We start from the raw sequence: 27430 nt of genomic DNA on the forward strand, positions 1-27430 counted from the left end.
TGTGGTAGTTTGAACATTCTTTGGCCCTTCTTTGGGATTTGGATGAAAACTGACCTGTTCCAGAAATATCAATAACCTCAGATATGCAGATGATACCCACCCTTATCACAGAAAGCAAAGAAGAATTAAAGAGCCTCTTGATAAAGGTGAAAGAGGTGAATGAAAAAGCTGGCTTAAAACTCAACATTCAAAAAAATGAAGATCATGGCATCTGGTCCTGTCACTTCATGGCAAATAGATGGGGAATCAATGGAAACAGTGACAGGCTTTATTTTGGGGGGCTCCAAAATCACTGCAGATGGTGACTGCAGTCATGAAATTAAAGGCCGCTTGCTCCTTAGAAGAAAAGCAATGACAAACCTAGACAGCATATTAAAAAGCAGAGACATCACTTTGCCAACAAAAGTCCATATAGTCAAAGCTATGGTTTTTCCCTTGGATACTGTCTTGGATACTGTTTTTCCCTTGGATACTCCTTACTAGGAGATCCAACCAGTCATTCCTAAAGGAAATCAGTCCTGAATATTCATTTGAAGGACTGATGCTGAAGCTGAAGCTCCAATACTTTGGCCACCTGATGTGAAGAGCTGATTCAAAGGAAAAGACCCTGATGCTGGGGAAGATTGAAGGCAGGAGGAGAAGGGGACGAGAGAGGATGAGATGGTTGGATGGCATCACTGACATGAGTTTGAGCAAGCTCTGGGAGATAGTGAAGGACACGGAAGCCTGGCATGCTGCAGTTCATTGGACTGCAAACAGACATAACTGAGTGACTGAAAAACAAAAGGATCTGTCATAGCTCTTCTTCCAAGGAGCATCTTTTAATTGCAAGATTGCACTTAAGATCTACAGTGATTTTGGAGCCCAATAAAATAAAAATCCCCTGTTCCCATTTTTTCCCATCTATTTGCCATGAAGTGATGGCACCAGATGCCATGATCTTCATTTTTTGGATGTTGAGTTTTAAGCGAGCTCTTTCACTCTCCTCTTTCATCTATATCTTACTAATGTGAATAAAGAGACTCAGGGAGAGGTTCAGTTCAGTTCAGTCGCTCAGTCCTGTCCAACTCTTTGCGACCCCATGAATCGCAGCACGCCAGGCCTCCCTGTCCATCGCCATCTCCCAGAGTTCACTCAAACTCACATCCATCGAGTCGGTGATGCCATCCAGCCATCTCATTCTCTGTCGTCCCCTTTTCCTCCTGCCCCCAATCCCTCCCAGCATCAGAGTCTTTTCCAAAGAGTCAACTCTTCGCATGAGGTGGCCAAAGTACTGGAGTTTCAGCTTTAGTATCATTCCTTCCAAAGAACATCCAGGGCTGATCTCCTTCAGAATGGACTGGTTGGATCGCCTTGCAGTCCAAGGGACTCTCAAGAGTCTTCTCCAGCACCACAGTTCAAAAGCATCAATTCTTCGGTGCTCAGCTTTCTTCACAGTCCAACTCTCACATCCATACATGACCACTGGAAAAACCACAGCCTTGACTAGACGGATCGCCTTGCAGTCCGAGGGACTCTCAAGAGTCTTCTCCAGCACCACAGTTCAAAAGCATCAATTCTTCGGTGCTCAGCTTTCTTCACAGTCCAACTCTCACATCCATACATGACCACTGGTAAAACCATAGCCTTGACTAGACGGACCTTTGTTGGTAAAGTAATGTCTCTGCTTTTCAATATGCTATCTAGGTTGGTCATAACTTTTCTTCCAAGGAGTAAGCGTCTTTTAATTTAGGTGTCTGGAATCAGAGTTGAGTCCAGGCAAGATGACTTCAAGACCATGTTTAGGAAATGGAACCATGAGTATCTTTTTCTTCTCTTCTTTATGTTTTTCAGTAGTTTCAGGTTTCTTACTAAATTTAAAAAAGTACTATTTTCACAATGAAAGAGAATTATTAGAGAAATAACGTGTCAATGTTTTTTTTTTGGTAAAAGTGGTAATGTTAACATGTGGGAAAGATTAAATCTTTTGTCTTCCAAAAAGGATTCCTTTTGAGAATTCTAACAAAGGCCAGACATATTATTTTGGTAGGGCTGATATTAAAATAACCTTCCCTGATTATCTCTAAGACTCTTCAGATGGGCGGGAGTATCTATAAGGAAGGATCCAGGCTGACAGTTGGCCCTGGATGATCATCCTACATCCTCATACTCAACAGTTCTTCCACCTGAATGAGCAATGTTGAGGCATCGAGTATGTGAATAAATACATATCTTCTATTTAGAAAATTTAGATATCACGAGAAATAAAAATGATTAACAAAATTCAAGTATATATCTAATTTTATCATTTGATTATATAAATTATACACAAAAACAATGCTGAGCAATTAAAGGATGCAATGATTGAAAATGTACTTAGAATGTTTTTTTTAAGAGTCAAAACACAGCAAGAAAATAAGCACAGTTGACCCTGGAGCAACAGAGATTTGAACTGTGGGGGTCCACTTACGTGGAGACTTTTCAATAGTAAATATGACAGTATTACACAATCCACAACTGGCTGACCACAGGATGCAGAAATCACAGATACAGAGGAACTGAGGATACAAGGGCCTACTATAAATTATATGCCAGATTTTTTAAAGTATTTATTTATTTTGGCTGCACTGGGTCTTAGTTGTTGCACATGGGAGCTCTTAGTATGCCAGACTTTTGACTGTGCAAAGGGTCAGTGCCCCTAAGTCCTACTCTTACTCAAGGGTCAACTGTAATCAAATGTCATACAAAAGAAAGTATCTAAAATGTATATAAAATAGCTTTTTTAAATGACTTTCTATATATTTCAAAGAATATTTTAATTTTGAAAGCTATAGACAGTATTCTTTAGTATGAATAAAAAGACTTCTTACAAAAGGATCTGCTGGTTTTTGCTTACAAAGTTCTGTGAGTCCTTTAAGCAGAGTTGGCGTTACATACAAATTTAAATAGTCCTTAGCAGCTTGTCCAACTGGAATGGGCTCAACAATCACTGCAAATACAAATGTATTCCCGTTAAAGCTAACATAAATGATGAAATATTATACGGTCATTAAAAAGGACACATTCAAAGAAATTTTAATGACATGAGAAATACTTGGTTTTTCTTTTTTTAAAAAAGTAAACAGAAATAGATACATAGCAAATAGTTCGTTCAAAAACACAATCACACACACACAAAAATAAGACTCATACAAATAGCAAAAAATACATCAATATATTGATAGTGCTCACACATAAGATTCTGATTATGTTTTCAATAATCTCTTTTTTTGTATTTCCATTTCCATTTTTTAACAGTAAATATATAATGGACAATGTTATGAAAAGCTAAAAGAATAAATATAATCTAGATTAATTCATCACAAAAATTAACTCCTGTCAACAAAATGGAGGCAGTTTGCACAGTGGAAAATCCCATGGACAGAGGAGCATAGTAGGCTACAGTCCATGGGGTCGCAAAGAGTCAGACACGACTGAGCGACTTCACTTCACTTCACAGATACAAGTGAATAATACATGCTTCTTGCTCTCTTATAAACTATTGAATATACATATAAATTCTATTTCTATGATGGTATATATTAATATTGCTGCTTATTTTTCAATTGTAAAATAAACTATCTAAGATTTAAGGAAATTTTAGTCTTTTCAGCTTTGTTTGAACACTATAGGTGACCCAGACTTGCAATACAACAAAAAACATTTTTCTACCAGAAACAAAAAGGGTCCCAGTATCTCTACATCCTTGCCATTGATCATAGCTATTCTAGTGGATAAGCAAAGGTATCTCATGGTGCTTTCGATTTGCATTTCCTCACTGATTATGCTGAGCACTTTTTCATGTACTTATTAGCCTGTTATCTTTTGTGAAATGCCTATTCAAATCTTTTGCACAGTTTTTAATTCAGTTGTTTGTATTGAGTTGTAAAAATTCTTTATATTAATATATTCTAGATACAAGTGCTTTATCTGATATATGATTTGCAAGTATATTCTCCCAGTCTATGATTTATCTTTTCATACATTTAATGACGACTTTTAAAGAAGAAAAGCTTTGAATTTTGATGTAGTCCAATGTATCAATATTTTATTTTACAGATTGTATTTGTGATGTCATATATAAGAACTCTTTGTTCAACTCAAGGTAATAATGATTTTCTATATTTTCTTCCAGTTAGAGGAGTTTGTGATATGAGCTCCCTTTTGCTTAGCAGTCAGTCAGGAATGATATACAAAACCCTATATGATGGGTCACTAAAGCAAGTTATAAAGATATTCTAGGACATATTCCTAATCCTTGAAAAAGCAGGTGCTCTTCCTAAAAACCAAAGCTAGTTTTTAGCTCTTTTTTTTTTTTTTTTTTTTTTTTTTAGCTCTTATGTTTAGGTCTATTTGTGTGTGGTGTGAAGCAAGGGTCTATACTGGGTTTTGTTTTCGCATGTGGATATCCAGTTGTCTTTGCACCATTTGTTGAAGAGATCACCCTCTCCCCATCAAATTGTCTAGGCACTTTCATGGAAAATCAATTGGCCATAAATGTAAGAATCTACTTCTAGATTCTCAATCCTGCTTCATTGATCTTTATGTCTATACCTAAGTCAGGACCATACAGCCTTAATTACTGTGGTTTCATAACAGGTTGAAATCAGGTTAGTGGAAGTCTTCCAACTTCGTTCTTCGCTTTCAAAATTGCCTTAGCTCTTCTAGATCCTTTACAATTCCATATACATTTTGGAACTGACTTGTTAATTTCTACATAAAAGCATGCATAGACTTTGATAGGGACTGCATTAAATTTATCCATCAATTTGGAGTGAACTGTCATCTTGACAATATTGACTCTTCTGATCCAGGAAAGTGTTAGTTGCTCGGTTGTGTCCCACTCTTTGCAAATACACAGATTGTAGCCCGCCAGGCGCCTGTGTTCATGGAATTCTCCAGGCAAGAAAACTGGAGTGCATTGCTATTTCCTTTTCCAAGAGACCTTCCTCACTCAGGGATCGAACCCAGGTATCCCACATCACAGGCAGATTCTTTACCACCTGAGCCAGCAGGGAAGCCCCTAAAAGGGGATGTCTATTTATTTAGATATTCTTTCATTTCTCTCAGCAACATTTTGTTTTGTACTCTTCAGTGCACAAGAATTGCACTTCTTTTGTTAAATTTATTCTTAAATATCTTATTGTTTTTGATGCTATTGCGAATAAAATTGTTCATCTTCATTTTTGGATTCTCTATTTTTGAAAATCATTTATTATTTGTCTCTGGCTACTTATTATTTGAATTTTGGAGACTTTCCACTAACCTGATTTCAAAACCTTTAATGAGGAACAACTGACACTTGGCTGCTGGGGAAGGGAGGCCAAGCCTGGCTGGTACCCTGAGGCCTGGGAAACTTGGATCTTCAGATAATATCAGAATTCCTCCTGGGAACATTGACTCTATCTATGCTTGGTACCTCTGAGATGAACTGATATTTCTCTGAGATGAACTGATGAATTGGAGCTATGGTACAAAAGAAGAAGTGCTGTCCTCGGTTACTTGACTACTTAATGATTGAAGGGGTCAGGCACGCAAGCAGTAATAGTGTGGCCCAGATTCTGGAACTGCTACTTGATGAGTACTGTGTGCAAAAGCTAAAGAAGTTTGAGGGCGAGACCTTAGTGTCAGTCATTGAAGAGGGCCCGGAACTTCCAGAAGACGAGGAGAAAAAGAAATAGGAAGAGGGCCTCCCTAGTGGCTCAGTGGTAAAGAATTCATCTGCCAGTGCAGGAGACAAGGGTTTGATCCTTGGTCCAGGAGGATCCCACATGCTGTAGAGCAACTAAGCCCGTGTGCCATACTAAGCCTGTGCTCTGGAGCCTGGGAACTCCAACTACTGAGTTCACATGCAGAAACTACTGAAGCCCATGCACTGCAGAGCCCATACTCTGCAACAAGAAAAACCACTACAATAAGAAGCCCATGCACTGCAACTAGAGAGCAGACCCGCTTGCAGCAAGTAAAGAAAAGCCTACACAATAACAAAGACTCAGCACAGCCAAAAATAAATAAGAAACAGGAAAAGAAAAAGTTTCAAACCCTCTGCAAAAGAGATGGTTGTATCAAACCTACTGGTGACACCCCTGTGCTGCATTGTCACGAGCACGTACAGCTGGATAGCAAACATGGAAAGAATCATGAAGGCTCAAACCCTAAGAGACAACTCAACAACAGGTCATAGTGATAGTAAAGTTGCTCAGTCGTGTCCGACTCTTTGCAACCCCATGGACTGTAGACTTCCAGGCTCCTCTGACCATAGGATTTTCCAGGCAAGAATACTGGAGTGGGTTGCCATTTTCTTCTCCAGGGGGTCTTCCCGACCCAGGGATCAAACCCAGGTCTCCCGCATTGCAGGCAGTCTCTTTACCATCTGAGCCACCAGGGAAGCCCTGGCAGCAAAGAAGCACCTGGAGGTAAACCCCAGACCATTTCCTCATCAAGACCCTGAAGCAAAAGGCTGATAATAATGACAAGTCTTTGAAGGACCAGGTCATCCTACTGTATGAAGTGGCTCTCCTATCTTGACTTTGGTCTGGAGGATCCCCAGACCCATGCTAACAGGGTCTACAGGATGATCAAATTTGGTCTTGGTATCCACGAGAATTACCCCACTACTGACAACAGCAGTGCTGCCATAGCTGAGATGTTGCCCTTGGAAGGAGATGATGACCGTTCTCATATGGAAGAAGTAGACTAAGCTCTGCCTGAGGATTACGTGGTTACGTGTTCAACACTCTATCTCCATTTCTTCTGATAACATGTTTTCACATATTTATTTTTATTAGCATTTAAAAACACGTATGGCACGACAACTGCTTTAGGGGAAAGTTAAGATTTCTATTAAGTGTGATACTTTAGGCACTGAAGTAGAGCTAGCTTTTTTTTCCTAGTGTCATGTTGGCTTATTTTAACAGACAGAAGTAGTGTTTGTTGTACCGTGTATGTAACCTGTGTTAACTTCTCAATCTGAAGTGTTTAGCTATCAAGCAGATTCTTTAGTGGACCAAATCTCATCACTAAAGTGTTCTGAAGTATATACCTTGATGTTTAAAAGAAAAGTACTCATTAAAGCAACTTTCATTTTCTGCGATCTACTTTTTAAACCTTCCAACCCCTACAGTCATAGTACCGCATGTGCCAGGACCCTAGAAATTAGTATGTTAAACTGAACCAACTTGATGGGAGTCACTATCCATATATAGGGATTGTTTATAAAGAAAAATAATATTTAGAATAGCAAAATTATAAGCTTACCTAGGCATGTTGCAAAGCCATTTGAAAAATAACTCAGAACAAGTTTTGTGAGTGGAAATGTGGTGTTCAAGCCACACACTTAAGAGTTGGAACAAATACAGATATATAAAAAAGAAAAAAATGCTATTATGAAACCACAATATTAAGACTGTATGGTACTGACATAAGAACAGACAATAAAGATCAATGAAGCAGAACTGAGAATCTAAATGTAGATACTTACATATATGGCCAACTGATTTTTGACAACAGAGTTGGATGAATTAATGAGAAACTAAAACGTGCTTTCACGTTTCTCACATAAATAAATTTTCACTGTACTTTTAAAGGCTTTTTCATGGCAGAAGTTATACATTGCATTGTATATTTATTTTTCTGGCCTTTTAAAATAAAATCTTGACAGAGCAGGGATATCTTATTCATTTTTGTATTTCTGGCACAACTCAATAACTCAATAAACTTACTGAATGAATGGAATGTAGTAAAGCTTTGAATCAGCAATCCCTATTAAAAAGGAAGAGCACTAGCTTTTTCAAGAATTTAGGAATATGTCTTAGAATATCTTTGTAACTTGCTTTAGTGACTTATAGTATAGGGTTCTGTACATAGTTCCTCACTGCTAAGCAAGAAGGAGCTCATATCACAAACTCCAAAAACCTTCTCTCAAGGACTTCACATTCTCATAGCAAGAGATCTACGGTGTAGTAGGTAATCATTTATATCTATCCTACAACTGCTGCTTCTCAAATGTCTAAGAGGATTAATTAATTAATAATATCAAAAGCAATACAAACTAACAGTCTAAGGATATAACCCTATGAGTAAGACAGGCTTCTAAAAAATTTGTTCCACTTAAGATAAATGAGTTTTTAACTCTATTTTAGTTAAAAGCTAAGGAGAAAAAGTATAATTCACTAGTAGGACAAAATCTAAACATCTACCACATCAAAAAGACATCTCATGTTCAAGATGTGCCCCCAAATAATACAGAAGCAGGAGAAATACAAGCAGGAGTGATAGATGAAACAAGACTGGTCTAAATCAACTATACTTCCATTTTTTTTTTAAAAAGCAGACAGACCAAAATCATTGAAACTGAATGATGGGTTCATTAGTGGCTTATTATACTATGTGATCTTCATTGTTGTTCACTCAGTCATGTTTGACTCTTTGTGACCCCATGGACTGCAGCACGCCAGGCTTCCCTATCCTTCACCATCTCCCCAAGTTTGTTCAAACTCATGTCCATTGAGTTAGTGATGCCATTCAACCATCTCGTCCTGTCATCCCCTTCTCCTCCTGCTTTCCCAGCATCGGGGTCTTTTCTAATGAGTCAGCTCTTCCCAACAGGTGGCCAAAGTACTGGAGCTTCAGCTTCAGTCCTTCCAATGAATATTCAGGACTGATTTCCTTTAGGATGGACTGGTTTGATCTCCTTGCAGTCCAAGGAACTCTCAAGAGTCTTCTCCAGCACCACAGTTTAAAAGCATCAATTTGTCAGCACTCAATCTTCTTTATGGTCCAACTATCACATCCATACATGACTACTGGAAAATCCACAGCTTTGACTAGACGGACCTTTGTTGGCAAAGTAATGTCCCTGCTTTTTAATATGCTGTCTAGATTGGTCATAGCTTTTCTTCCAAAGAGCAAGCGTCTTTTAATTTCATGGCTGCTATGCTATCTCCTTTTGTGTAAATATTCCAAAATAAAAACAGCTCCAAAGAAAAAGATACCTTAAGGGGATAGATACGACAGAAATTTCTGTCACAGTAAGAATTAAGTATGTAGTAAGCAAATTCTTTTTTGTATAGGTATCTTTAAAACAGTTTTTGGTTCAAAAATCCGAACTTTTAAATCTCCAAGACAATTTTCAGTTTTCTTTGAATAAATCTTTAGCAGAAAAATACTGAGGAATAGGTCTAAATTACTGAAAGAAAAAAAAGGCCAAAAAAATTTTCAAAACTGCCCAATGCTTTGGCTTTTTTCTATATAATGAAAATCACCAAATTTCTTTTCTGCTCTAAAAATATTATTGAAAATAAGAATATCAGTGTTGTTCCTCATTATACCCACTTCTAAAAAGCTTGTAACTTCACAGGATAGAAACAAAAAAAAGGGGATGGAGAACTATAAATTTCATAAAAGCATGAGTGTTTGTTAGATAAACAGTAAACTGTTATTAGAGAATATGGCAAATCCATCAAAAGTGCCAAAGAGTCTCTTTTCATTTGTAACAAATTCGACTAATGCATTTAGGGATAACTAAAAGGAATAATAACACAGAAGAAGAAAAACCCTTGATATGCCCAGTCCAAAATAAAGGAAAGAAAGGTAAACTCTTCTCAAAAGATTCCCTAGAGGTCACAATTTCATTCTGAGAAAAACATTAAGTTTTCTATTCTTGGCTTCAAATTGTTAAGTAACTACAACTTGAAAATATGACAGAATATACTGGAGATAAACCCTGTTATCTTCCTTCCCAGCTACATCTCCAAAATTGAGAGAGAAAGCAAACAAGTAAATGCAATTAACTAATTACTCATTTGTAACTCACCTGCAGGAAACATGAATCGAATTTCTCTTTCTGCTGCAGCAAAATCATTACTTCCATGAAGTGCATTTCTTAGCTCATCTGTGCCATAAATCGCCCTCAGACTGAAAGCAAGTTAGAAATGATGACCACCCAATCTGACATTCTTTCCTTACTTTTTACTTGTGTACTCTAATTAGAAATTTTACAGAAGCATCTCCATTTCTCACACATGGAGGTTTTAATCTATTTTGATTTTAAGCATAAATCTATCTACATGAGGGTCAAATATATTTAAATATGCAGGAGAGATATACTGAAAAAATAGTTATCTGGGTGAAAGAAAGGTGTTATCTTGTGACAAGTGAAAAAACGATGGTATTTTCAAAAGTGTCAAGAACTCAATGTCCTCTGGTTTCTAAACATTAAAGATAATGCTGAAAATCTGAGTTTCTAATCTCTATTACCAACATTCTACGAAATACCATCCCAATTATCCCATGAAAATTCCTATACCAGTGGCAGTTTAATTCAAGAATGAGAGGAAAATAAGGCTAGTCAACCATAAATCAAACATTCTCTGAGACCTTTTGTGGTATTTGATATTAAAGTACACATTTAAGTAGTTAAAACACAGAATGAACCTTCCCCACCCAACCCTGCATCACCACCAAAAAAAAAAAAAATCAGGTTATTCAGGAAAACTTTCAAATTAAAGGAAATTCTTATTACAATGAAATCAGATTTTTCATTTTCATAGTTGGATTCCATTTCTCCTCTAGGAAAGTTACCTGTCTGGGTGTGTCTCCTTAGCTACTAAGCTATTACTTGGTCCCAAGAGTTCTTTCCAGTAAGAGATGGCGTTATATCTAGCTAATATCATGGCAACAAGTGGTCCAGAACTCATGTAAGCTGTTAAATTGGGGAAAAACATTTTCCCATATTGTTCCACATAAAAGTTACTACAGTGCTCAGGGCTGAGATGTAGTTTTCTTCTCTAAAAGAGAAACAAAGTCAACAAAAGCATTATTGACAGTTCAGTAATACCTCATTAAGTCACTAATGGGCTTCCCTTGTAGCTCAGCTGGTAAAGAATCCGTCTGCAATGCAGGAGACCTGGGTTCAATCCCTGGGTTGGGAAGATCCCCTGGAGAAGGGAAAAGCTACCCACTCCAGTATTCTGGCCTGGAGAATTCCATGAGCTGTATGTATAGTCCATGTGATCGCAAAGAGTTGGACACGACTGAGCAACTTTCCCAAGTCACTGATAACTTGAAATAGTACCAATCTGACCACAAAAGACACACGTGTACCCCAATGTTCATTGCAGCACGTTTACAATAGCCAGGACATGCAAGCAACCTAGCTGTCCATCAGCAGACAAATGGATAAGAAAGCTGTGGTACATATATACAATGGAATATTATTCAGCTATTTAAAAGAATGCATTTGAATCAGTTCTAATGAGGTGGATGGAGCTTATCATACAGAGTGAAGTCAGAAAGAAAAACACCAATACAGTATATTAACACATATATATGGAATTTAGAAAGATGGTAACAATGTCCCTATATGTGAGACAGCAAAAGAGACACAGATGTAAAGAACAGACTGTTCTGTTCTGGACTATGTGGGAGAAGGCAAGGGTGGGATGATTTGAGAGAATAGCATTGAAACATGTATATTACCATATGTGAAACAGATTGCCAGTCCAGGTTCGATGCATGAGACACGGAACTCAGGGCCAGAACAGGGATGACCCTGAGGGATGGGATGGGGAGGGAGGTAGGAGGGGGGTTCAGGATGGGGAACACATTTACACCCATGGCTGATTCGTGTCAATGTATGGCAAAAACCACTACAATATTGTAAAGTAATTAGCCTTCAATTAAATAATTTTTTTTAAATGTAGGCTGTAAATAAGAATTATTACTTAAGAAAAACTACTCTTGTTTGGCAGCCTTCTTCAACCTATGGTATGTTAATGGTGGCTCAGCAATAAAGAATCCACTTGCCAACGCAGAAGAAACAGGTTCAACCCCTGGGTCAGGAAGATCTCCTGGAGAAGGAAATGGCAACCCACTCCTGTATTATTGTATGGGAAATCCCATGGACAGAGGAGCCTGGCAGACTACAGGCCTTGGGGTCACAAAAAAGTCAGACATGACTCAGTGACTAAAAAACAACAACATTAATAACAAAATAATCTTACCTCCTTAAAGTAAAAACATGCCAATCTTCAATACCTTGTTAATACATACTTCGTATAAAGTAAAAAATACTTTAGAATATTCCAAATTCATCTTTCCCTACCTATTTGTGAATTTTCCTACATTATTTTAGAGAACTGGTCTCATTATGGTACTTTGAAGTAGTATGCAACATGACGCAGTAAACAAGTTTTTCACTTGTTTACTTATTCCGGTTCTGCCATAAATATGTTGATTCAGAAAGAGCTTAAGTAGTTAGCATTAAGCTTGTTAATTTGAAAGAAAATGAAATGTTTGAGACAAAGAAACATTAATTTCTTTCACAAATGAGAAGCTATATGAATTATTAAATTTAAAAAAATCATAGAAGCCAAGTCAGTCATTCTTCCAATTTTTCTATTTTAACTCCATTCACAAGTCACTTCCTGCTTACTCAACTGCTGTTCAAAATTGCTGTTTAAAGAAACCAAATCTAATCACAGGCAGAAACGACAAATCTACCATCATTCAGCTATCTAAGATTCACATTTATTGCTCATTAAACACTTGGAATAAAAGAATTTGTATTTCAAAAAAAAAAAAAAAACCCACAAAACTATCCTATGTCTTCAGGTTCAGAAACTTGATAAAATTGCTTGGTTTGTAGAGAGGGATCTAAACTGCCGCAGTTCAAGAAGCCTGGAAAGATGCTTACTAGGTAGTTCAATACTGCTATGAACAGTCTCTACTGGACAAAAGCTAACATTCTCACAGTCAAGGATCAGTTATGGAAGCCTGCTAAGTCACTTTAGTCATGTCAACTCTTTGCAACCCCATGGGCTGTAGTCCTCCAGGCTCCTCTGTCCACAGGATTCTCCAGGCAAGAATACTAGAGTGGGCTGCCATTTCCTTCTCCAGGGATCGTCCTGACCCAGGGATCGAACCCGAGTCTCTTACGTATCCTGCAGGCAGGTTCTTTACCACTAGCTCCACCTGGGAAGATCTAGTACTATTAAAAAAAAAAAAATGTGCTGACATCTGTTTTCATATTAAAATTCATATAGTCAAGAAACAGAAGAAATCTGAGAAGTGATAACAGCACTTATTTAGTATAATCGTTGATTCTATTATTTTAAAATTAAGACATGCCTGTATTTGTGATTCTCATGCCTATTGGTTTGAGTAATTTTGTTGTTGCTGGGTTAAAAATCTGTTGCACTGTAAGCACTTAACTGCCACATATCCCTTAACAAGCAAGGGAAGCTATCTTTTGCAGGTATGCCAGCTAATGTAGCATTATTTTAAAAACTGAGACCTCATTTTAAAGTAAAGTTGAAAAAAAATAAAGTTGATACTGAATCAATGATTCCATCAATTGCTTCCAAATTAGATCAGATAAACTTTTTTGTAATTTATATTAGTATTTTCATGAGATAATTCTCTGGCAGTCCAGTGGTTAGGATGCTGTGCTTTCACTGTAGAGGACATGAATTCAATCCCTGGTCAGGGAACTAAGATCCTGCAAGCCATGGCCAAAAGATAAGTAAATAAACAAAAAAACAAAACAAAGCATTTTCACAAAGAGAAGTGAACTTAATATCAGAAAAGGAGGTTGGTCCAGTGGGTAAGACTCTGCACTCCCAATTCAGGGGGCCTTGGTTCAATCCCTGGTCAAGGAACTAGGTCCCACATGCCACAAGAGTTTGCTGTGGCCCCCACCAAAAAAAAAAAAGGTCCTGCATGCAGCAACTAAAGATCCTGAGTGGTACAACTAAGACCCAGCATAGCCAAATAAATAAATTAAATATAAAAAAAAAAAAAAAGGAACCAACAGTTTGTTGTAACACAGGAAAGACTGCCACCTACTAAATGAACACATCATTTTTTAGAAGGTTTTTTCCTAGACGGGAAAAGAAAGCCTCAAGTTCAATGAACTCTCAACTACAATAAAGCCTATTTTAAAGCGTATAATACATAGGACAAAAATGATTCCACTGACAAGAGACACCTGGAACAGCAAAGTCATAGAGACAGAAAGTAGAATAGTGTTACCAGGGACTGGGGAGAGGGCTAAGCACAAAGCTAGTGTTTAAAGGGTACAGAGTGTCAGTTTGAGATGATGAAAAAGTTCTAGAGATGGTCAGTGGTGACAGTTGCACAACAATGTGAAGGTACTCTAATGCCTTTGAACTGAAACAGTTAAAAAAGTAAATTTTATGTTGTATATATTTTATCACAATTAAACCAAAAAGAAGCATACTACATACCAAGATGTTCTTTGGTTTAAAATTTATTGCTGACTAGAGAAAGTGCAATGGCACCCCACTCCAGTACTCTAGCCTGGAAAATCCCATGGGTGGTAGGATTTTCATGGACTGCATGGTAGGCTGCAGTCCATGGGGTCACGAAGAGTCAGATACGACTGAGCGACTTCACTTTCACCTTTCACTTTCATACATTGGAGAAGGAAATGGCAACCCACTCCAGTGTTCTTGCCTGGAGAATCCCAGGGACAGGGAAGCCTGGTGGGCTGCCGTCTCTGGGGTCGCACGGAGTCAGACACGATTGAAGTGACTTAACAGCAGCAGCAGAGAAAGTGTTAAATATTAACATTTACACGGTTTTTTTCTTTTATAAGAAGGTTTAATTTCTATCACTTGCTGCTTAATTACTTTTTCACTAATTCTTTTCAAACTTTTAAGAATCAAATTGGAAACTTTGTCTTATTTGTATGTTTTGTCTTTCTTCTAAAATTAATGAGTAACATACTTTGGGGGTTAAAAAATTCAAAGTAATATAAAAAGGTTCATACTGAGAAAGTTGATTCCCATTCCTGTCCTAATTCAGCCTGTTCTTCCTTACCTTCTATATGCAACCATTTTTTAATGTTTATTTAAAATTCACTTTGTAAATTCTTCTAAATTCATTTTGTAAATACTGGCAAACATGAATATATATTACTTTTTCTCTTTCTATCATAGAAAAAAGCTACATATTGTTCTGCATCTTGGTTTTTTCCCTAGCAGGACACAGAGAGGTTCTTCATTGCTCTTTTTACAATTAGTTGCATAGTATTCAATTTGGCAGATTCATCAGGGTGAATTTAACCAATTTCCTAATGCGGGGTTGTTTTCAATTTTTTGCTTGTAAATAAACAATGCTACAAAAAATTACCTAGATACATGTCACTGAATATTAATACACAAGTTGTAGGCGAGATTCCCAGAAGTAGTACTGCTGGGTCAAAGGGAAGATGCATCTGTAAATACTGATAGAAAATTGCCAGATTCCCTTCCATAGGGGTTATGTCATTTACTTTTGTATTCTTGCCAGATGGTAGTTCAGTGTCATTTTAATTTGCTTTTTTCCTGCTTAAAGATTGAGCATCTTTTACCATGTTTTAGAAGCATTTTTATTTCTTTTTCCATGACCATCCACATGTACTGCCCATTTTCAACTGAATTTTTATCCTGTTTGAGGAGCTTTGTATACATTTGGGAGATAGTCTTTATGAGCTACAAATATTTTTTCCAAGTTTGTCACCTGTGTTTTGACTTTGCTTATTATGCTTATTTGGCCATGCTCAAGTTTTTTATGTTTATATTTTTATCAATCTTTTATTTTACAGTACCCAGTAAAAAGGCTGTCCCCTTCCAAGAATAAAAAGAAACTCAGCCATTTTTCTTCTAGAGTTTATATGGTTTAATTTTTTAATATTTAAATGTCAAATCCATTTGGAATTTATCCTGGTATATATAGTATAATATTTGAGTCCAAATTTTTTTTTAAGTGGCTACCCAGTTTTCTAACAACATTTATTTAAAAGCTCATCTTTACCTGAATCTTTTATTATTTCTTTATACATTCTTGCATTACTACTCCCTTAAACTTTCTTGTAGCATCTCACCCTCAGCCTCCATGTATCCTTCTAAGTACATTCAAAAACCCATCTTTCTGAAGACTGAAGTTATCTTTTTTATTTTTTAAAAGATTCAACAAGCAATATGACACTGAGTAAATGTAATAAAAAGTGAAATTTCAAATAAGAATGGTACAAAAAAGGAAAATTTTAAATATTCCATTCTATTTGATAGTCTTTATATATTCATTTTCAAACTACTAACTGTAGAACAAGGAAAAGGCTTAAAACATTAAATTAAAAAAATACAACAGTCTAAAAATTCATCAAGAGAAGATCAATAGACTGTGGTTTATTAGGACAGAGGAGTATTTACACAGAAGTTAGATTCAGATGTAATGATCTGGCATGCTATCTGAGGGAGGGTAAAGAGGGTCCAGGGAGGGCGACTGTCCTACTTTATGGGGGAAACATATTTGTAAATGCATACAAAAATTCCGGAAGAAAAGAAAGTGTTAAGTGATTGTCTCTGCAGATTGAGACTTGAGTTGGGAGAGGAGAGATGGGAAAAAGAAGTTTTACTTCTCATTTTATATATTTTTGGAAAATTATCACATATAACTTTTATATTCAGAAGAGTAAACCTAAATTTCATGCTAAATACTAAGGATTGAACTGGGCTAACACATATACATAAGCATTTTTAAAAGGTAAAATCAAAGGTATTCTAAAACAAGTTTAGGGATATAACTCTATGAGTAAGAAGAGTTTTCAAACATATCTTTTACTTAAGATAAAGTGAATTTTTAATTCTATTTTAGCTAAAAGCTAAGGCAGAAAAGTCTAATTCAGTAGAGAGGAAAAAAACATGATCATACTGCCCGGAAGTTACCTGAACAATGGTGAATCCAGATCTGAGAATAATATCTTGTATCTCCTCCTCTTTGTCAACAATATCTGGTTTGATAATAGCCAGAGTCTTTTCTACGTAGATCTGAGGTGGGGGCATTGATAGCTCCATTCTGGCTTTTCAGCTACAATTTAAGATTCTTCATGCGTATCAACTGCAATGACATGCACCCGCACCCCCAACTTAATGTAATTGTGACTAAACAGCATTACCAGGTGCTTGATTTTTATTAATTTATAAAGCTGGAAACTGTAATAGTTTTTTCCACATGCAGTGTCTCAGTAAAAAGATTTTTACTCTGTCTCCTGCCACGGGTTTTCCTAGGTGCTTTCATTAAATTAGGAGAGCCCAAGGAGCAAGGCAAAGCCGAGGACCCCAGGGGCCCAGGAGGAGACTAGGTCTGAAACTCTCCACACCACTTAGCACCACCCTCCACAGTGCACACACACACACCCTCTCTCCACCCTCTCCTGCCACCAGGACGCTTAGGGTAAGGCCCGGCTGGAAAGCAGAATTCCTGGGTCCCCTGAATCTCTGTGGGCTGCACCCCCAGATTCCTTCAGAGTCCGGCCCTCATCTAGGCACTCACCTTAGCCTGGGCTCCTTTAGTGTCACAGATTGTTGCTAGGAGACCAGAAACCCAGCTTAGAGACGGTGGCTGCACAGGGCCAATTCCAGTAGAGCACTTCACAGTCTTTGGCTAGCTCCTTTTAGCCAAGAAAGGGAACCCGCCACAGGGATTTTTATCCCCTTGCAAATCTTAAAACCAATAGATGTTTTCTAACATTTTCCTCATAATTTATTTTATTTCATCCTCCTAGTCATTCGAAGGACACTTGTATTAATATCCACTTTACAAATGATGAGATAAATCATTGGTGCTCTCCCTCATCCTACCCCCAAAACCTTCCATTGTATGTAAGAAAATCCATGTCAGATACCTTCCATATTTCACCAGACAATGTTATCCCCTCTACTCCCAGCTTCTATAATCATTAAAAGGTAATTTTTGACTTGTGAAATAACATTTATTTAAAGAGCAGTAAAAGAGGTTTAATCTATTTATCTCTAAATTAACCTTATGGAACAAAGATGTGGGCAACATATTATGGCATAACCCCAAATCTCAGTTTTCTTTGTTTTCTTTATATCATGTCCACAAGCACCTTTAACTCTTTGGTTATAAGTTAAGGTATAATTCTTATTAGAAAAGACAACAGAAAAATGGTAAACAAGTATTGGGATCTTCAATAAGTCAGAGTCTCAATGAAAGGTCCAAAATCCAGAAAAGTTCAGGAAAGCAGCTCCAAGTTAGCAAAGCAGGTTTTCCATCATCCATAGGGTTGGTTAGTTTTCATTCCAGACTATTTAAGTCTCTTCTTTTGTCTAACCAAATACTCAGCACCTACAGGGTCAAGGCAGATAGCAGCTATGAATCTTTATGGAGGTTTGAATGCAATTTTATTTATTTCTTTGCAGAGATTCAACCATGTTTTTTTCTTTAAAGTATCAATAAAACGCTGCTCAAAAAAGAAACCCTCAAATGTCTTCTGGCTACCATATCTTATCTCCTAAAGATGGGACACTGTGGACATAAAATTAATACCAATATAGCATCAAAAAATGGACAGTGACTCCAGCCTCAGGTATTCATGTTTAGCCCTCTGACTTGAGACTCTGGAAGTAGATGCACCCATTACTTATCTATCCCCAAGTCTCTAAGAGCTCTTCACTGCTGCCTGCCTTCCTAGAGTATTTTACTTCACCATCTATTAAAGCTGGTTCCACAGAGGAGCAGTTACAATGTCAACCCTTTGATGCACCCATTACTTATCTATCCCCAAGCCTCTAAGAGCTCTTTACTGCTGCCTGCCTTCCTAGAGTATTTTACTTCACCATCTATTAAAGCTGGTTCCACAGAGGAGCAGTTACAATGTCAACCCTTCAGGGCCTTGAATTACCTCTAAACATAAACTCTGGGAGTACAAGGTCACTTCAACATCACCCTTATTCTCACAAGACTTTCTAAAATCAGATTCTAGAAACTACACTCCTTTTTCTTGCAGCTCTCTACCTACAGTACCTGAATCTGCTCCAAGACTTCTCGCTGCATCTCCACAGCCATATGGTATACATGATGATCAGAGTCATTGTACATCACAGCATTTTGGAACATCAGCATCAGGTCCCGCTGGAACTGAGCCATGGTGCGAATCCGTCCCTTGGACAGATTCCTTTTCAGGCTAGTTAAGTCCATGGGTCTACAGGTGGCCAAGAGAAACCAGAGGAAATCAAACCTTCATGTGGAACATGTGGTGACCTAACATGCTTTCTTGAAAAACTAACCAGCTCTTAATGAAACAGTAGTAAAGATAACAATCCCCATTAGATATAAAATAGCAATAGCAGCTAACATAACGACTGCTTACAATAAGTCAAGTGCTATGCTAGGTATTTTCTGTATTAACTCACTTGATCCTCTCAATAAACCTTTATATGGTAAGTACCATGATCACAACTGGCAATGAGAAAATTGAGATCTAAAGACGTTAGGTACTGCCCAAAGTCACACAGCTTAGATTCTAATTCAGAAGTAGTCTGACTCCAGAGCACATAGGACCAGCCATTACATTTTACAGTTGGTGGTATCAAAGTTGTAAAAAGCTCCAATTTGTCACATGGGAGTTACTGACGGTTTTAGTCATACACTAGGTATTTAATCAACAGTTTTTACTATATAATCAAAATCTCAGAGTTTTTCTTCTTTCATGAAGACAAAATGAATATTAAGATAAATATTATATAACGGGACATAATGGAGAGTGGATGTATAAGAGAAGACACAGCAGAGTAGAAAGAGGACTGAACTGGGAGGTAGGTAAGACTCCAGTTTAGTTTTAGCTCTGCTATTCACTTTTGATCACAGACAAGTTATGATCACCTCTGAGTCTTAGTTTTCCCATCTACAGAATTAAGGAGTCTGTCTCCAAAGGTTCTTTTATGATCTTTTATACATCGACACACCAGTTTATGATAGCACTTTAGATGAACCATGATATAAAACTCCAAAATACTGGAATCAACCAGTGTTTGTAAAATCCATTTGGATTACCATCTTTGCCTTGCAAACTTATAACTGCTGAAGGAATACAGTTTTCCTTTCAAAGTTTTCCTCCAAAATAAGTGTCAAAAACTACCAAAGGCTAATGTAAGATTATAACAAATGGATCATATTACTGAAAAGTCAATAATGAAAAAAAGCCTCTTTATCCTGTTGTTCCTTACATTCTCAAATAAGGACTGAGCTTATCATAACTTTATGAACTTATTCAGCTATAAAATATATCTCGAGCTTAAGTAATATAAATGAAATAAGGAAATAATCTAACAGATGCAAAATAAAGTATGAAAAGACAGATATAAAAGCAACCAACCTTTCTTGACCCCTTTTCCACTGACCTTTTCACCACATCCTTGTATCCTGGGGCCTGCCTTTCTGACACAGGCTTCAGAAACGGACTGCTGAACCTGATAAAGGACAAATCCAGAGAGAATGAAGAAACTCTAGAAAGTCACCCTAAATAAGAGTAGCTGTGAATTTCCAGAGGGGCTTGGAGTCCTACCTGTGACTGGCTATCATCTTCCAGACTGGCAGGAGAGTCTTCTTAAATAGCAATTGATCCTGAATAGGATCACCATGGCATAGATCAGACCTACAGGATAAAACAGGACAGAAAAGAAACAGTAATTTCACATATGGTATTCTGTTCCCCTAGATGAGCAGTGAGTTTTCCCCAACACACAGTGCCCCTAGCTAACATCTGAAGGAAATAACATCACAGGAATGAAAACATATTTAAGGCTTCCATAAAGGACCCTAGACTGTAAGTATTCTCTACTGATCACTATTATCAAATGAAGTTGTAACATTCTTACAAGCAACTGCCTGTGCCTTTTGCAATCTTGCACTTCAGCACCTATGACTCTAAACAACTCGTCTATTAGAGTAGTCTTTGTTTACTGATGTCTCCCAAGTTCCTGCCACATATTAAGTGCTCAAATGAATATCTGATAAATGAATCTGGTCCTCTTTTTATACAGAAATATGCCACATTAATAAGTATTTCTCCCATGTTTCCAGAGGGGGCAGGGGGAAACTTGGTTTCATATCCCAAGGAATTCTCTCAAACTTCACCTGAATGCTATACAATTTAAATATTTTTCTTTTTCATTCTCTTCCGTATAGTAACCTTTAAAATACCAAGACAAATTCATTTCTCCTCATGGTCGTTCCTTCTCTGGGATAAACTGCCTAATTTATTTACTTTTTCTTTAGAGGTACAACTGCTCAACGTTTTATTTCATTTTATAGTTTTCCCAGTTTGCAAGTTTTCTATTTACTCCAAAGTTAAATATTACGTTACACTTCATACTTAATACACTGCCTTATTCTCTCTAAACGGACCCTCTTCACACTAAGGTTTTACACCCTCATTTTGCTTTATGTACCATATTGTGTGAATCCATTTGAACACAACTCATATTTCATCTTTCTCCAGTTTGAACAACTCCATATAACAATTCATTTTCATGATGCAATATCTCACTTGCATCTAAATTATATACCACAAAAATCAATTTATTCTTAAGTCCAGAACCCTACAAGAACAAGACATTTAAAGCCCAAAGCAAACCTCTTCCTTTGTTTCTGGTCAGTCAGCGAGAATAAACAATAGGTCTCTAGTTCTGATACAATTTTGTTCATATATCCACAAAAGAGATATTAAGTTTCCATTATGTAAAATGTACTGTGATAAGTTTGATAACTTCATAATCAATCACCTTTGCAATACTTTAAGAAACAACCCCTTGCTTACCTTTATTTCCATCTATTTGGGAATGCACGCCAAGCAACTACAAGTAAAATTGAGGGAGTAAAAAGGACCTGCAGACTTAACAGCGGTACTCCAAAAGTTCTACTTTACCCCGAGAGTCAGTGCAGACTAAGGAAGAAGCCAGAAGAGAGGGACCAAGGGAATGTCTATCTTCCAAAGTAGTTTTAAGCTTCCATAATGATAACACCGAACTCAAATACCTGTTTTCCCTTAAGCTATCTGGTCAAGCAGACTCAATTACTAATATCTACTGCTTTCCAATAAAGATTTCATGTTTAACCTAAATTCTAAGATATGAGTGTGGAGTCTGCATTTCAAGAGGCTGACATGTCATGAGAAAAAATGTCCCAGATTAAGCCATTTCCTATTTGGGGGATAGTCATCATATGCCATCTGCTCATACTTAAAAAGGCAATTATAGAAAAGCAAAGGAAGTAATTCTTCAACAAGCTAGGTTTTTAGCTGTATTCTATTTGTGTAACACGGAGAAGGCAATAAATTTGAAATCTACTATTTACAAAAATATATATGCATGGTTCAGTGGTAGACCTTAGGCTAAAATAATTATTGGTTTGCCTTACCACAGATAATGTGGATGGATCTAGGATGTAGTGAAGAAAAAAAAACAGTTCGTGCTGTCTTCTCTCAATACATAGACACCAGACTAGGCCCAGAAGAGGAACTATTTGTTATCAAAACTAGAAATACCTTGTTTTTCTGATTTAAAAAGAAATTCACTTTACTGAAAAAAAATTAACATTCTAAAACGTGCTCTGTGGCCTTAGAGTTATTTATGCTAAAAAAAATTATAAACAATTTCCCAAGACCTGTGAAAAAAGTAACAAGGGACATAATATCTTAGAAATAATTTTTAACTTCAAGTTAATAGGAGATGTTTTAGTATTTTTAAAAGTACAGTTTATATATTAGACTTGAGTGACAAACTGACTCATCAATATTTCCTGAATAAACGGAGACAAGCGTTACTTATGAAAGAGATCCTTAATGTTGATGAAAAAGTCCTGTTTTATAAGGTTAAAGCATAGAGGCTACCACTTATATAGTAGAATTGTATTTAATTCTATTTCCAGTGTTTTCCAACTCTTTTTCAAATTACAAAAGTAATCAAGCTCATGGCAACAAATTCAAATAGGCATAAACACAAGTAAAAGTATGAATCCTAACAATCTTGGATAAAAATCTATACTTACAGCTTTGAGGAGGTAGCACGACTGACAAGGATATCCACCAGAGGAGTCTCCTGGGTGCTGCAGCCATTATCACACTCGCCTGAAGAACGCTGGTCCTCCATTTCTGACACATACCCTTCACCCTGGTCCTCCTCTTTGGATTCTTGCTGAACTGCCCCCTGGGAATGCCAAGAAATAAAGGAAAGTTTAGAAAGGTGTTTACTATCTTCTAGGTAATTTTTCTTACATGGGGTAAAAGAAGGCTCATCTTAAGGTAAGAAGAGGTCAGTTAAATAAAGTTATAGAATCAGTTAGAAAAAGGTGGTTTAGCTAGACCTAATGCAATGGAGAACTCTTGGAGAACTCTGACTCTATAGCCCCCCAAGAAATGAAAAGGCAATATACTCATCTAGATAGATGCTGTTTTCTTTTAAAACCATCATTACTTGTTGCCCTGGAGCTAACCACTCTAGCTGGTCAGATTATATTAATGATAATGGCATTCTAAATTTTACTGACGGCTTACTACGAGCCAGGTACTGTGCTAAGTACTGCACATGAATTATTCATCGAATTCTCACAGCACACCTGAGACAGAACACTATTACTTCATTTCAGCAGAGAAAACTGAGGTTCTAAAATATTCACTAACATGCCTAAGCCTACACAGCTGATGCTAAAACCACGATTTAATTCTCAAGTAATTGAACTCTGGAGTCAGCCTATGTGCTCTAACCATTCTGCTCTGCCTGTCTGTGCACAGGACCCATCAGACAGCTGGTTTAAGCTATTCACTTATACCTCTTTGCTCTCTATGGATTGTTCCTGAAGTGCCAAAATATCTGAGGGAGGTGGAGTCACCTCTGGCCTTCCATTTTCTCCCAGTGATGACTTCTCAGTGACTGAGGGGTCTTCCTTGGCTGATAGTTCTTCAGGTTCTCTGTAGGGCTCCCCCTCTCCTTCAGTAGCTTCAATTTCCCTTGCCTCTTGTTTGGTACCAGATGAAGGGCAGCAGCCTTCACTTGATTCTTTGCTGCTAATGCACAACGGCTCCATTAAATAAGCTACCTGCAACCATAGTTTACTGTTAGATGTATAAGAACATCAGTGGAAATGCTCATCTACATATTAATAATGCCACATCATTACACTGCCACTGTGACTAAGTCTGAAATGGTAGGGTTAATTGATTCATTCAGTCTTTTTAAATTTATCAAATATCTTATATACATAGGCACTGGGCTAGTTGGTAGGGACTTAACAGTAAACAAGATAGACATGATTCTTGCCTCAAGAAGCTTAAGTTCTAATTTTCCATCTCAAGTGTCAACTCTAATCAACTGGTAATGACTATCTAAAAAACTGCTGAAAACTCTGCCACAAACTGGATTTTTACTGATTTTGACCTAGGTTCTCCTGAATGTGTATAGTTGCCACATAAACTCTCTGTCCAGTTCTGTTTATTTCTGGTCCTCAGCCCTTAACCAGAGAAATAAAAACACTGCAAAATACTGCCCAAAAGTCTTAACATTATAAACTTACAGGGCAGTCTGGGCAAGTGTCACCTCACATAAGTATGAAAGAATGAATTGCAAGGATCCTCCTAAGACAGTCCTACATACAGAAATTCCTATGATTCAGACTCGTAATGAATGGGCTCTTAAAACATTCAGTCAAAAAGTACGTATCTGGGACATGTTTTGTATCAGCACCAAGTGCAGGAGACACAGCAATCAACTCAATTCCTGCCAACGTAGACCTTATATTTTAGTAAACAATACACAGAGTGGTAGAAATATGTATAGGTAAGCATTCTCTTAGGAAGTTGAGCTTCCTAATGGTAATGAGCTCCCCATTACCTCAGAGAGAAAGAGGAGGTTCTGGCGGCTGACTTGCTCTGCCTCTTCCTGAGATTCCTCACTGCCTCCGTCCCTCACAAGCAGCTCACTAGCTTCTCTCCCTGGGCTGCTTTCCTCTAGTTCCTCAGCCCCTGGCTCCTCAGTTTCCCTCCAGCTGCCCACATCAAGATCAAAACTGGAGTCCCATGAGCTGAAGAGGGACCTGCAGTCATTGCTCAACTCAGAGTCATTGGGATAGTCTTGTTCAGAATCCAACCAACCCCAGTCATGCCCCATCTGTAAATAAATACACAGAAAAAAAAATGCATTACATACACTCAAATCAATACTTCTATGGCATTTCCATCTCCCAACTTGGGTAGAAAGGTAATGGGTCAGAAATTTTTTTCTACTCATCATTAGGAAGAGTAATATCTAACTGAAGGGAGACATCAGGAGAAAAAGTGATCTGTTATTGGGAATAAAGAAAAAGCCCTATGTCAAACAGTACAACAGAAATATTACCCAATAAGTATTTGTTCTTAGACTTCCTCATACTCTGAAAGAAGAGAAAAAACTGGAGCATAGCTAGCCGAACTCCTCTATCCCAAATCACCCTTAAACTCAATTGCAAGGGAACAAATTAGATGCACATGGATTATTTTCCCCAGCATACAGACATTTTTAACCTATCAAACATTAAATCCTCAAAGCATGTTTTACAATTACCTGCAGCATCCTTCTAGTGATAGTCAGCTTTCACTTCTCAGAAAGAGAACTGCAACATCAAGTTTTTAAAATATCTTTCCTTGCTTTCATTACACTGCACTCCTGGTTTTCTTACCACTTTGTCCTCTCACTTTACAACTTTCTATGTTCTTGTTTGGGCCTCTGCTTCCTTACTGTGTCTTTAAAAAAAAAAAGAAAAAATGTAGCTATTTTGAGGTTTCAACTTTCATCTTTATTAAGATGGCTTCCAAATCTCTCCACTTTTACTTTTTATATGCATTCTTGCCTCATTTCTCCATGTACCCAAAGGCCGATTCCCTTCAGGTGCCCTACCATCTCCTTCAACTCTTCTAAAACACTAAAATCACTTTTATGAACATCTCACAAACCATTTGAAAGTGAGTCATTCAATCGTGTCTGACTCTTTGTGAGCCCATGGACTATACAGTCCATGAATTCTCCGGGCCAGTATACTGGAGTGGGTAGCCTATCTCTTTCTCCAGGGGATCTTTCAGACCCAGGAATCGAACCGGGGTCTCCTATATTGCAGGCAGATTCTCTACCAACTGAGCTATCAAGGAAGCCCCCCCCTCCCAAACCATTTGCTGTCCCTAAATTCCTTATGCCTACCATCACTATTTTCTTAGTCCTGTTTTGAGTCTTTCTTCTCTCACATTCATTAAACAAGTCCACTTCCCAATTTTCTTCCACAGTAATTTTTCTCACTGCCCATCCTTTATTCCTGAATAAATGTAATAGCCTCCTGGTCAGTTTCTCTATTTTTAATCCAACCTGCTCTGAACAAATACAGTCTCCCTATTTAATGCTTTACAATAGATACCTCAAATATAAATTTCTCAGTCTGTCAAAGTCCTCTATAAATAAAGCCCAATTTTGTCCCTTTATCCTAGTTCCTGTAATTCACTATTCCTTAATACAATCCTTAATTAGTCTTCTTATTGTTCCCACCGCAGATGCCTCTACCTTAGCTTGCTTAAGCTTATGAATCACATTCTCTACCAACCCAAAATCTGTGTCCTTTAATGGACCCCCTCCTCACAAACTTCTCCAACTTTTAGGACTCCATTGCTTAGATCACATACACGTTTGTATATCGCTTTGGGAATATACTGTAATTAAAGTTTCCTAACTCCTGGATTAACTGAACTTTCTATCACTCACAAAGATGTATATCTTCTATGTCCTTAGCATTCTAACCAGCTTTATATTTTTATTTAAGCTAAAAAAAGATCTGATTTCCAATCATAAAGTTCCGTATCTTTCTCAATAATGCTCAAAATACTAGATATACCCTATGAATCTCCAACTGTTTTTAATAAAAAGCTCACAAATACTTCATTTCACTGATCTAATTTTTATTTAGCAACAAAGTTGGAATAAACTCAGGTGATAAATTTGATTACTGAGTTAAATCTTCAAATAGTGTTATGAATTCTATACAAGAACCCTACACATAGAAATATATAGAAAGGAAATAACAATATACTATTCAAGAAATACCACCTACAGGACATCCCTGGAGGTACAGTGGATAAAAATCCACCTGCCAGTGCAGGGGACACAGATTTGACCCCTGGGTCCAGGAAGATCCCACATGCCAAGAAGCAATTGAGCTTGTGCGCCACAACTACTGAACCTGTGCTCTGGAACCCTCAAGCCACAACTACTGAAGCCCACACACCTAGAACAAGGTGAAGCCACCAAAATGAGAAGCCCCCACTCTCTGCAACTAGAGAAAACCCACACAAAGCAACAATGACCCAGTGCAGCTGAAACTAAATAAAAGAAATACCACCTGCAAAGACAGTAATAAATAGAATAAATGCTGAGGATAAAAATGATATCTGTATTCATGCTTTAATCTTCTTTAAACAATGCCATGAACAGAATACTGAAAACCTTAAGTTTTCCCATTCAAGAAAAGCTGAGTAAGACAGTCCTGACTGCATAATGCAATACTTTTAAATATTATAAACTCTGACCTGTAGTAA

General features: G+C 37.4%; 2 protein-coding genes across 4 annotated transcripts in view; both read right to left on the reverse strand.

The window, feature by feature from the left end:
• The window catches only part of NME5 (NME/NM23 family member 5), a 29333-nt gene extending 11943 nt beyond the window's left edge, over nucleotides 1-17390 (reverse strand). Inside the window, exons 1-5 of one of the 3 annotated variants that reach the window (XM_005891702.2) lie at nucleotides 17356-17390; nucleotides 16749-16920; nucleotides 10600-10805; nucleotides 9833-9933; nucleotides 2850-2968 (exon numbers count right to left, since the gene is read on the reverse strand). In XM_005891702.2, the coding sequence (XP_005891764.1) occupies nucleotides 2850-2968; nucleotides 9833-9933; nucleotides 10600-10805; nucleotides 16749-16877 (555 nt within the window). In that variant the 5' untranslated portion in view covers nucleotides 16878-16920; nucleotides 17356-17390. Of the gene's footprint in view, nucleotides 1-2849; nucleotides 2969-9832; nucleotides 9934-10599; nucleotides 10806-16748; nucleotides 16921-17219; nucleotides 17327-17355 lie in introns of those variants that run through there. The other 2 variants (XM_070374883.1, XM_070374884.1) reach the window with 2 other exon arrangements.
• Nucleotides 17391-17542: 152 nt separating this feature from the next.
• Nucleotides 17543-25271, reverse strand: LOC138988549 (bromodomain-containing protein 8-like). The gene is made up of 7 exons (XM_070374405.1): nucleotides 24711-25271; nucleotides 23653-23919; nucleotides 22873-23030; nucleotides 20390-20479; nucleotides 20226-20294; nucleotides 18850-19027; nucleotides 17543-18171 (listed from the first exon to the last, which is right to left on the reverse strand). The coding sequence occupies exons 1-7, from the start codon at nucleotides 25107-25109 to the stop codon at nucleotides 18121-18123; spliced, it is 1212 nt and encodes a 403-aa protein (XP_070230506.1). The 5' UTR covers nucleotides 25110-25271; the 3' UTR covers nucleotides 17543-18120.
• Between the last annotated feature and the right edge of the window lie 2159 nt (nucleotides 25272-27430).

The sequence above is a fragment of the Bos mutus genome, chromosome 7 (genome assembly GCF_027580195.1).
Source record: "Bos mutus isolate GX-2022 chromosome 7, NWIPB_WYAK_1.1, whole genome shotgun sequence".
Classification (NCBI taxonomy): Eukaryota; Metazoa; Chordata; class Mammalia; order Artiodactyla; family Bovidae; genus Bos; species Bos mutus.